At 35.7% G+C, this 12,534-nt stretch overlaps 1 protein-coding gene across 1 annotated transcript; it reads right to left on the bottom strand.

Moving 5' to 3' along the window:
• Window positions 1-5,728: 5,728 nt before the first annotated feature.
• On the bottom strand, window positions 5,729-8,381 carry EAF02_007664 (uncharacterized protein; the record flags this gene model as incomplete). The annotated part of the gene is made up of 11 exons (XM_038903712.1): window positions 5,729-5,798; window positions 5,857-5,992; window positions 6,047-6,586; window positions 6,635-7,022; window positions 7,074-7,479; window positions 7,535-7,574; window positions 7,625-7,896; window positions 7,969-8,040; window positions 8,091-8,102; window positions 8,155-8,233; window positions 8,282-8,381. 11 exons carry the CDS (start codon window positions 8,379-8,381, stop codon window positions 5,729-5,731), a joined length of 2,115 nt encoding a protein of 704 aa, XP_038756526.1.
• Window positions 8,382-12,534: the final 4,153 nt, after the last annotated feature.

Genomic DNA, 12,534 nt, shown 5'->3' with positions numbered 1-12,534 from the left:
TATAAATAATGGATTGTTGCTTCCTTGTATTTAAATTATTAATAATAATTTTTAAAGTTATTATATACTAAACAGATTACTAGTATATAATGGAAAGTTGCTCGTGAGAGTTCTAATTCCTTAGGACATTTGTTTATACTCTTTAGATTCTATTTCTGATACTGTTTGAAGAGCGTTAATATCTATTTGATCCATTATACTTGTGTTGCCGATTCCATAACAGTTTTTGCTATAAAGCGGATACCGCTTACTGTAGATCGATTCGCATACTCTGAAACTGATTTTCTTATTCCTTTATCAGCGAATACATCTATATATTCATTTCCTTCGATTCCTGTATGGCCTAGCGACTATTTGATCTGAATTGAATATGTTTGCATCAGTTTGTAATATTTGAGGAAAGCTCATTATGATATAATAAAGGCTATACCTCTCATTCTCTATATTACCGATATACTATCAATACACATACAGATTTCCATTTGTTTTATACTAATAATATTTCTGATTACTGCTTGAAGACCTCGATATACCCCAATCGCTTCTGTATCGAATATATAAGAGTTATAATGTAATTCACTATTTCCTTTGTATATTATTATCTGTTCTTTATATATAACATATCTATATTCTATTTGCCTACCATTCTTATCAGTTTATTTCGATTTATTAAAGAATATAGTAATCTGATTGTATATATACTTGTTTCACTATTCCTGAAATTATTCTACCACTATCTCTTTTATAAAGCCTCTAATAGAATCCGTTTAACACTTTAATATGTAGTAGGGCCTTGCTAGAGTTGTCTCCTTGATTTGGGGAAGGCATTGGCTGATCACCTGGACCTTTATTCTGGCTGGCTGCAATTGGCCTTCTCTGCTGCCAAAGGAGTAGGTGGCTTTTATCCCTTGGTGATAAAGCGGATGTTTTGGATTAATAGTTTGGGTATAGAGAGTTGCTCTCCATTTTATTTGTTCTAATATTATTTCTATTAATGAGAAAGTGCTGTTTCTTATTATTACTATATTCGGGATTGTTCGCTAGATTAGAAGAATTCCTCTGATTGCTATTTGTAGAATCTTATTGATAGCTAAAATCGCTTTTTCTAATCAAGTATTTATTATTATTGGTATTCCGTTTCAATATTATCTAATGATTTTTGTTTATCCTATATATTATATCTCTATCCTATAGAATAGGGCTGGGTATAAGCAAGTGATTACTACTTTCCATAAGAATATTATTAGAGGTCTATTTGTGATTCGGATTAGTTTTTAAATATAATAAACCAATTTCTGGTTTTTGGCTACTCATATTTCGATATACTATTTGAATGTAAGCTTATAATCAAACCATACACCTAATTATCATAGAGCTAATCCTAATACAATCGGAAAGATAGTACAATTGCGATTTATTTCGTATACTGGATTGATAAAATACTTATACCGTATTATATAAATCATCTCCATCTTTTCAGATACAAAGATTATTTTATTCCTAATTTTCTAGCGGAATATACTTTTCACATCTCTTACTAGTATTACAACATTTTGTTGAACGCTTACCGATAATTAGTATAAACAGATATCGTCTGCATACCCGAATCGGAGTTTAAGGTTTTGCTGGAGTAGCTTTATGAGATAAAGTATATATAGGATTAGTAAGAGGGGTAAGCCTTGTGAGATACTATATTCCATTATACTATAATCAGTTATTACTTCGTTAAGTCTAACCTTGAATTGCCTTTAGGTTAAGAAGAAATTAATCAAAGCAATCAGATTCTATAGGAATCCTTATTCCCTTATTCGTCTTAGGAATCTGTTTTTAAATAGAGCATTAAATGCTTCTTATATATCCAGTGTAATTATTGTAATCTCGTGGTCTTTATTGAGTGTTACTTCTGTATTGTAAACGAATAACACTATTAAATCTATAGCCAATCATTTCGAAAAAGCACTATAATATTGTAAGCTAAGTATTTCTTGTGTTAGGGCTATCTATGCTAGACATCTTGCTATAATCCTTTTAAGGCCCTTCCCAATACAGAAGAGGAGGGCGATAGATTGCTATGATTATGGGGATGTTCGGTCTGTCTTCCCCACTTTTGGTAGCATAATTACCTCTGCTTGCTTCCATACTATAGGGAAGTGATTGAGCTGTAGATACTTGTTGAAAATGGTATATAGAACTAGGCCTATTTCCGTCCAGATAGCTTTCAGTAATCTCACTGTGATCCGGTCTGTCCCCGGGGATGTACTCGAGACCCCAAGTTTATGATAAAGAAATACTCTTTATTATAAAATCCTTTAGATATTGATATACTGAATTTATTAATATATTATATTAGATTTGTGTCTATATTGATTATAAAGTACTAGTCTATTTTATAACTATAAAAGCCTTAAACTTTCAGCAAATACAATAAGCCAAACTCCTAGCGGACTATAATTTTGTAATATATTATCATTCAGGAAAAGACAATCTATTAGCCGATGCTTTTATCTGCTGTATCAATAAACTCGATAATCAAAATCAAAAGAAAAAGTTGTAATACTATTAGTAATTCCTGAAAGATAATTAAATTGATTCTTTTATTTTAATTTACAAGCTTCGATTAGATTTTATTAAAAAAGCTCTTATCCAAACCCTAGATCTAATTTCGATTTTCCTAGCTTTATGGATTATTGATTGTATTCTACTCGCTAATTGCTATATTCTTTTTTTAAAAGTTTTACAGAAATAAATATAGAAAAACGATAATCATTTTAGTTTCGAAAATAGATTATTATTATATAAAGACAAATTAGTAGTTCCTGATATAGATAATCTTTATATCCTTTTAATTCGAGAAGCCCATAATAATATCTCTATTGTATATCCAGGTATTCAAAAAACTCTAAAGTTATTAATTGATTATTATTATTAATAAGGAATCTTTCAAATAGTAATTCAATATTATCGAAATTATAATATTTATTGTAAAATAAATATTCTCTAAAACAAAATCTCTGGCTTGCTATATCTATTGTTAATATCAAGCCGATTCTGGGAATATATTATTATGAATTATTGTAGCTTCAATAAAGACAAATATGGATATAATAATGTATTTGTTATTATTGATTGATTTAGTAAATAAGCTATCTTTATTCTTTATAAAAAAATAATCGATTCAATTATAATAATCAAATTATATATTTATTATATTTATTACTATTTTGGTTCTCCTTTTTCTATAATATCCGATTATGGATTCCAATTCATATTAAGTTTTTAAAAAGAATTTCAAAAAATTCTAGATACTAATATTAGTTATTCAATTATAAATCATTCTCAAACTGATGAACAAATTAAAATCTATAATCAATATTTTCAAAAGAAACTTCAATCCTTCGTTTTTTATTATCAAAATAATTAGTCAAAGCTCTTATCAATAATAGACTACACACAACTCATCTTATCTCATAATTCTCTTGGTGGTATTTCTTCATTTGAAATTATATATAGCTATCCTCTACAAACCTTTTGAAATTGGAAGTTCCATAATACTGAAACTAAGGATAAGCTTAGTGTAAACAAAGTCTGTATTATAGCTTAATAATATTATGATATATAAAAACTTATCACAAAACATCTTATAAATATTCAAAAAAGAGCTCAGTTCAAAACTAACACATATCGATAATTTATCGATTTCAAAGTAGGCGTTTTTGTATAATTTGATATACAATATTATTAAACCAAATACCCTTCAAAAAAGTTAGATTTTTTAATAAATAGTAAGTTCCTTATTATCAAAAAGATAGGGCATTTCTTTAAACTAATATTATCAGATATAATGAAAATTTTCAATATATTTTCAGTTGAAAAGTTATGAAAAGTTGTGAATAATTCTCTTTCTAATTAAATAAACAATCCTGACCCTTTAATCAATATTATTAATAAAGAAGAATAGAAAATCAAACAAATTATAATTTCGAAAAGTACTTATAATAATATTTATTATCAAGTATAATAATATAATTATGATATTAACCTTATCTGATATATTACTAATAATTTCAAATACTCTTTTTACAAACTCAAAAAGTATTATCTAATCAATTAAAACCTTTCCGGCTTGCCTAAGATATTATCTTAATAGCTAAAATATTATGAAGATAGTGATAATGAGTATAATAATATTATTAGAAATAAAAAGATGGATAAGTACTCAAAGACAAGCTTTTTTCAGATAAAAAGATAATATAACAATTCAGTCCCTTTTAGATTCCTTTTTCAATCATTTAGCTTCTAAAACCTTAGCTTAGCATATAACTCATTGATATATATAGTCCGAAGCCCTTACAATTTTTTTCTTATTCTTTTCTTCCTTTTTTAGTTTTAGATTCTAAGATAGAATTGAATCCTTTTATAACAGTCCTTCACAAATATGTTTTAAATAGAAAAACTTATAAAGTTATATTAATGACTCTTTATTAAAAGAAAAAGATAAACTATTAAGCTTTTATTAGAAAAAGTTATAATAATAAGTTTCTCTTTAGATAACTTCTCCTTAAAAAGAAAAGAAAAGAATACAAATCTATTAACTATCTAATTATCTATTTAGTTCTACAAGCTATCTAGTCTCTCTTCAAAATCTAAGCTTCTCATTCTCATTCTCATCTCTAATAATGTGACGATTCAGTCCCTTTCAGGTTCCTTTCTCAGTCACTTAGCTTCTAGGACCTTAGCCTAGCACGTGACTCATTGGTATATATAGTCCGGAGCCCTTACAGTTCTCTTCTTATTCTTTTCTTCCTTCTTTAGTTTTAGATTCTAAGGTAGAATTGAATCCTTTTATGACAGTCCTTCACAAATAAACGAGATACCTAGAGATTACTAATTATACTCTATAACATCATTCGTTGATTATCTCTCCAACCTCAATCAGTCAATCATACAGCCCAAGTTTCAATCTACAGATAATAATTCCTCCTCACATACATATACATAGGTACATACCCAGATATCCTCACACCATCTCACAAGACACCTAAAAATACACACACGACTCGGGAGTAATTATATCCCAACGCAGCACAACTCAATTTTCGCAACGAGATAAGTCAATCAACTGCCGATATACATCTACATTACTCTTCGCCTGTCGCACAATCATCTGACAAGTCATGAGTTCTGAACAAAACACCTGATACCATTTGACTCAGTTGGAACATCAAATGATGCGCTCGTATGAATCATTCTTTTACCCAATCCTAGTATCTACGTATATCATAACAGAGGAATTAGTACAAGAGATTAAATTGAGATGGTTAGACGTGAAATGAAATGAAATGAAATGAAGTATAAGCAGTCGCGATATGTAAGGAGAAAAATTTGCTATTGTACTCTGTATCACCAACCAACTGCAATGTTGTGCTTGAAAGTTGCACGGCAACGCTCATAAATTATGTACAAATGAAGTATCCTCCTGCATTTAATCAATTAATTTCCATCAAAAAAACGGAAAGAAATTGAATCAAATCAAAATATGTGGAATTCGAGCTCTCCCATTGACAAAGTAAAATAAAGCGTGGTATCTCTAGCTAGAAAACTATGTAAATGCCAAAATATCCCAAAATTCCCACAAATTACCCAAAAGGAGATGTCATCAAAACCCCGTAATTAATCTCTAACCGCCGTATGCCATGTATCGTAACAGATGAGTTATTGTTGTTGGTGATCAATCAATTGCAAGAAGAGCAAAGTGACCGCCAACGACTGGACGAGCGATGAAGGGACCTGACCACCAGCTGTGATTGTGTTAGTATAATCTGCATGATATAAGTAGTGATGGATGTGATAACTTACTCTGCAGTTTGAGTATTGTAAAGATCGGTGAAGGCGCGGTCGGTTGGAGTAACACCAATCCATGTTGCAAGTTTGGAGATGAACATGGACTTTGTGGATGGAGATGCGATTGCTGCTGCCCACATTTCCCAATCGGCTGTTTGGAAAGAATGTTAGTAGCTGCGGCGTAGAAGATGTGCATGAAACTTACATTTGGTGCAAACATTTCTGGAGTCAAGTTGAACACCATATACATTAGCAATCGTTGGGTAGTATTCGCTTTGCATATCGTAAATGCGTTTTGGGACGAAATTGAGCTTCAAAAGTGTATCTGCGTAAAGGTTATACAAAAGACCATGTCCAGTATTATCTTGATAGGCCAATTTGGTATGTGCTGGAACAGATGCAGTTGCTGGGACAATAGCGAGTTTCTCCCATTTTGTAAGGTAATCGTGTGCAATATTTGTATAGTTCAATGCATCAGCGGAATTTCCGGTAATATTTGCAATCACTGACATTGCTTCAATCGCGATAATACCTTTGAGGGCAAGATTGGTTTGATTTGCGAGAGTGCCTTGGAAATCATCGGTGGAAAGTTGATTTGCTGGAATTAAAGCTTCAGCGACTAGGAAAGTAGTCCATTGTTTGAGCAATGGGTAATGTTGAGTCAGATATGCGGTATCGGAAGCATGTTGAGAGTAGGCGAGAGTCATGATAATCATGTTTCCACATTCTTCAAGAGGCATAGGTTCTATTCATAGTTAGTATGTAATGATTGTAGACCAAGGGAAAACCTTACCTCCATCACCCGTTGGATGTCCAATCGCACGAGGATAGTTGGCACCTAAATCATGGAGAGAATATTCCTGAGGAAAGTGACCGGCCTCTTGGTTCTCATAAAGAGGATCAAGCAAGTACTTAAGCAAAGCAGGGTTGGTGTAGAGAAAGATAGGCATGGCTGGAAACATGACATCGACAGTCTGAGTATTGCCGTCGGAACTAATCTCTTTGAGAAAATAGTATGGCTTATCGGGAGTTCCGCAGAGTTGGACAGCTCCGAATGCTTGACGAGCTGAAAGAGAAGTGATAGTCAAGTAATCTTGACCACCGGCTGCAAGAGAGTCGACAGCAATTTTATGGTCCCAGACACCCCATTTCATGGACCAATCGTTGTAAAAATCGGTGACCTAAAGCAATCAGCATGGTATAGTATAGAAAGGAGAAAAGAATCTGCATACCATAGAGATATCAGAATCCCAATAACTAGCCCATAAAGAAGAAACCGATCTCAGTCCACCATCTCCGAGGAAAATGATTGCATTTTCTTGAGCATGGACAATGGTGTACAGTGTTTCGACCATAGTACTTCCAACATTTCCGAGATTGTTCGCAAATCCGAATACTGGCCAAGCATCTTCGATAGCTCTGTAAACTGTGTCCTGAGTGTTTGGAAGAGAACCATTATTGAGGAAATTTCCGCGAACGACGGAATCCTGTCCCGATTGGTATGACATGCCATCGACGGCTTTGGTAGACCACAGCCAGTAACCCCAATGAGCTTGATCATCTGCATAGTCCTCATTGAATTCACTTTGATCTTGTCTCCAACTTCGATGGGAACCAATGCCATCATTTACGGTATAACTATATAGAAGTCAGAATGATTTTTCTCAAGAATTTCAAAATTAGAACAACTCACTTCCATTGTGCGGTATCCGATTTGTGGATGGAAGTCCATTCTATGTCTTCGTCAGCATGACCCCTTCATTCTAGACCACAACAAACTTACCTGCAGATGTATCACAGTACAACTCAACAGCATGAGTAGTGCCGTCCAATGATTTTACAGATACATAAAGATATGTACCGATAACCGATTGTCGTCGAATATCATCTGGTGTGAGCGGGGATAAGAAAGTAACGTTCATTGATACTTTTCCGGCGACAGACATCAAGAAAGTGGATCTGGTGGAAGTATACTCCATACGATCTTGAGTAACACTTGGTGGAACAACTCCATTGACGCCTGCAGCGCCCATCCAGGTGTAAGATGTACCATCCCTAGGTATAGTTTAGTAAGAATGATCAGGGGTAATCCAAAATCGATAACCACAATAGTCCAAGGGCACTTACACTTTGATGAGACCAGCCCAACCTGTGACGGAGCCAGCTCCTCCAGCAACCGAACCGTCAGGTTGAGGTCCGCTATTCACTTTGTTAGAGCATACCTCATGTAGCCAAGAATTTCGACTTACGCCCAGAAACGACTACATAAATATTAGTTTTGAACGCTGATACTCAATGAATGGAGGAACCTACGGCCAATACCCTGGGAGAATACCTCCACTAGCACCAACACTTCCTGCCTCCAACCATGTATTCATGTATGGTGATTTGACTACTTCAAATTAGATTTATCCTCAAATCGAGAGATTGTTATAAATACCAGCTAAAGGAATCGCAGGAGGTCTAACTGGACTAAATGTAGAGCCAGAGACGAAGTTGACGACAGTGCCTAGCACTCCCGCTAAAAGAGAAGTCTTCATGATGGTAATCACCAAAGAAGAATCAAATAATTATTAATGATTAAAGGTATTGCAATGTAAGAAGTGGTATTAAGAAAGAGTTATGCTCTTGAATCAAGAAAGAAGGAAAGGGGTCGTTGAGTTTGTGGTTGTGAAGAAGACGGGGAGGAGGGGACTTGGAGCTCTTTTGTAGAACCAAACAATAAGCTAGTTGGACCTCAAAGGAGGGGTAGCAACGGGATATTGTTAATAATTTCAAATGGGGTAGCAAATGATGTGAATTATATGCTCGAACAAGGGGTAAAGATTGTCCAAATGATGCTCTCAATGAGGGGTGTTTAGTTTAAAGATGGAACGATATGATATGAACCTATAGATACTCAAGATGCCAAGAACGAACATGCGCTCATGAACAATTTGAGTGAATTCATTTCGCTTGATACTTAGCTCACGTCATAAAGGGGTAAGTGAATCCGTAGGGTCAAAAGGCCCGAAGCTCACAGAAGCACTTCTGTGTGGAAGCTTAACCTTGGCTTACTATCACAAGGAAATAGAATTGATCCCAAAATGGCATTTGATGCAAACCATTTTGATATTGATGATCATCTTGCGCCCCGTGTCCTTAGTGAAATCTGATCGCATCCCAGCGCAATGCGAGCGAAAAGCATGCGAGGCATGGTCCTTGACCCTTTAGCACGCTACAACGTTAGCTAGGCAGTAAAAAGGCCTGTAGCAAGGATTAGTAGTTTGCGAACAACATTATAGGCCAAATAACATCAGAAACAATCAATAGCTTTGCAGATTTATTATTCATCTCAATTTCCAATGTTAGACAATTTAAGTCAGCAACCAATACATTCAAGAAAACTCAAAAAATAAGGCTTCCCATAACATTGACATGAGTTGTAATGCAGTCACCTTTTGTCTAACGAGATCTCGGGATCATTAGAACGTGGCTTTCATGAGTTGAAAAAGTTTGTTCGGAAAACTAAAATGTGCCGAAGTAAATCAATTTAATGATTCAATAAGTCTAACATTTACAAAGGAAATGATCTACAACATTGCTAGGATCTCTATCAAGTGTCTTCCTTCGCCGAGTCATCTTATTAGCATAGGAGGTACTGCGAGAGATAAAATACATATTCCAAGACCACAACTCGGGATTCGGAAGATCTACCGATCCTTGAATTCACTACCCGCTACTTGCGGGGTGTGGGGCAAAAGCTGGGGTTGAGTCGCGTTGAAGGAATGACAATCTCCGCGTGAGGTTACTTGTGTATGTATGTACTCGGAGACAAAATACTTTCTGGTCGCTTGACCGAAGCATGTGCGAAATGACCGATCAAGATCATTCATTGTAGTACATCGTCAACCTCATCCAATGACATCTCGAAAAAGAAAAGATGAAGTAACTTTTTGACATTATTTTGATGTTGTTGTTGATTGAAAAGTACAAAGCCTTACGTCCTTTGAAGTACAACACATCGACACCGAGGTATATTGGCTCTGTAATAGGAGGGATGCAAATATGGATGAAGATCAAGTCATTTCCGAGTAGCCAACCATTGTTGAAAGTAGAGCCCAGTGAAGTGGTCACTCATACACCACACCAAGTACGAAATTTAATATTCAGCCTGAAATCAAAAATTTAAGTGATGTGCAGGTACTGCTGGCAAATATCGTGTTTGTGAAAGTCGATTGGATGATTGAGGTTGGGAAAACGCGAACAAAATGACACGAAAACGGTGATCAATGACAGGACATGAGATATTGAACATTGCATCGCGCATTGCTCAGAAATTTTGAATGGTAAAGAGCCCAAATCGAACGATACATCGAGGATTTGTCGACGTCTGTAGCCATGTGTAGAGATGAAGAATTCAGCAGATGGAAGGCTTGCTTAGTAAGGTTAATGCATGATTATGTAATAACGTTACGACGTACATGCGCCGCTGCCGTGTGAGGCTTGACGAGGTGAAAAACAAAACCTCATTTTCCGCATTTCATTCTTTTGCTGAGCTGATAAGGGGTGCATTAAAAATAGCTTTCTATTGCCGTGAAGAATCTGATTTACTTACTGGCCGTTGAGTTGCTCATCTATCTCAATCAACGACTCCGCCACCCTTCTTAGTTTGGGTTCTGCATCTCGAGATGAAGGGTTAAGTTAACTCACGGACGCATTCATGTTTTGTCGATCAAATTTTTGATTCATTTTATTTGTTTGCTACCTGACTCTTGCGATAGGAAGTTCTGCCTCACCTGTCAAGCTTGAGTGATAGCTGATACTGTCAAATCATTTGCAGATGAAGTTGGAATCACAAAGCCTTATCCAACGAATGTCGAATTATCTACAGACTCTGTTCAAGATCTATGGTTTAATTCCCGTATTCGACATGTCAGAATGTATGCAGGTCATAGAGCTATGGAAAAGTGGTAATTCGGGATTCGATCGACAGGAGATGTAATGATATGCATCAACATCTAGAACAATGTCTGAGAGGTAGCTAGCTCGATGATCACTGCGCATCATGGACTAGATTTGGATTCCACTGACAACTATAACGAAACAGTGACACTCCGAGGAAAACAAACTAGATGATATACATAACAGCATTCAGAATCGATTGTCTACTCTCAGCAATTCCTACACTACATTGTTTGTCCAGAATGCACGAGACTGAGGCAATGCAGGGACTTCAATTGTGTTCTCTGCTCTTTGTGTGCAAGCCTTAATACTGAAATTATTAATTCGGGGCGTTAATGATTACGCATATGGATACAAGCTTTTGACAACATGATCCGCGAGCTGTATGGGAGCCTGCAAAGATTCGAGCTACTTGTGGGAGAGTGTGAGAATCGGAACATCCCTCGGATTTATGAATATGGACGGGGCGAGGTCTTTTTGTCTGGGTTTGACTGTCCTCTGAATGAGTATGACAAAACCACTGAAGCTATTGGAACAATACGTACTGGGGAATTACAAATGGCTATTGAAGAAGGGCTCGCCTCTTGATTGAGGGGTAATTCTGTATAAAAGATTGGGTATGGGATGCCCCAAACGGATGAAAAATTTGACACAAATACCTCATAATATTCTCTAAAAGCACCGCAGGGTATGTTGATTTATACGGCAAAAAAGGACTTGTCCCATCACCTCCAGCAAGCCATGGAGCCAAGAAATTGACCCAACATGTTTGCAACTTCATGTTTGTATTTCACTGTTCTGTCTTGCATTCCCTGTGAGTTGAATAGTTATCATTCTCAGAGTTTGTAGGTACATCATTCATATACCAAGTATGTCCTGTGCAAGCGCCTTCCTTCATACCACTCACCCATTCCCTCGACTTTCCCTAGCACAGCTGAAAATTTCCTTCATTCAAACTTCACCCCAAATTCACTCAAACACACTTCACACCCTCACCGCATTCCTATCTCTATTCATCCTTATCTTCATCCACTCATACGCAATGGATTCTGCACAAGAAAATTTTGTTGCATATCTCAAAATTATAGATCTCGGAATACCCTCAAATTTCATCTCTTACACCCAAAATAAAAACTTCATTTTTTTCTTCCCAAATTCCCATCCATGAGGAGATCAACTTTGAAGTCCTTGAGCAGCACAAATACAAAGTTCGACGAGATCACTGCCGCTGTCGTCCGATCTCACCTATTTCATATTCACTTGCTATCGGTATCTGCTATCTGCTATCTCCTATCTGTTGTATGAAAAAATTTTGTTGCATATCTACAAAATATAGATCCCACGATACTCGAGTTTTTGAGGCTTCACAGCGAAAACAAAAGCTTCATTTTTGATCCTTTGAATCTAGATTGATGAGGAGATCAACTATCAAGCTTTTGAGGAGCACCTATATGAAATTCCAAGAGATCACTGCCTCTATCGTCTGATCTCACGTAACTCATATTCACTTGCCATCAGTATCTGCTATCTACTATCTCTTATCCAGTACAACAAAACGTTTTGTTGCACATCTACAAAATACAGATCTCATGATACTTCAGATTTTGAGGCTCCACGGCAAAATTAAAAGCTTCATCTTTCGTCCTCTAAATATGGCTTGATGAGGAGAACAACTTTGAAGTTCATTGAAGCCTTCGACATAGAATTGCTTGACTTCATCTCCATCTGCATGTCTCAAGGCTCACAACT

This window comes from Botrytis sinoallii (genome assembly GCF_014898435.1).
Source record: "Botrytis sinoallii strain Bc 23 chromosome Unknown BSIN_013, whole genome shotgun sequence".
NCBI classification, from domain to species: Eukaryota; Fungi; Ascomycota; class Leotiomycetes; order Helotiales; family Sclerotiniaceae; genus Botrytis; species Botrytis sinoallii.
The sequence above is the reverse complement of the archived record's forward strand: the minus strand, read 5'-3'. Positions and strand labels throughout refer to the sequence as shown.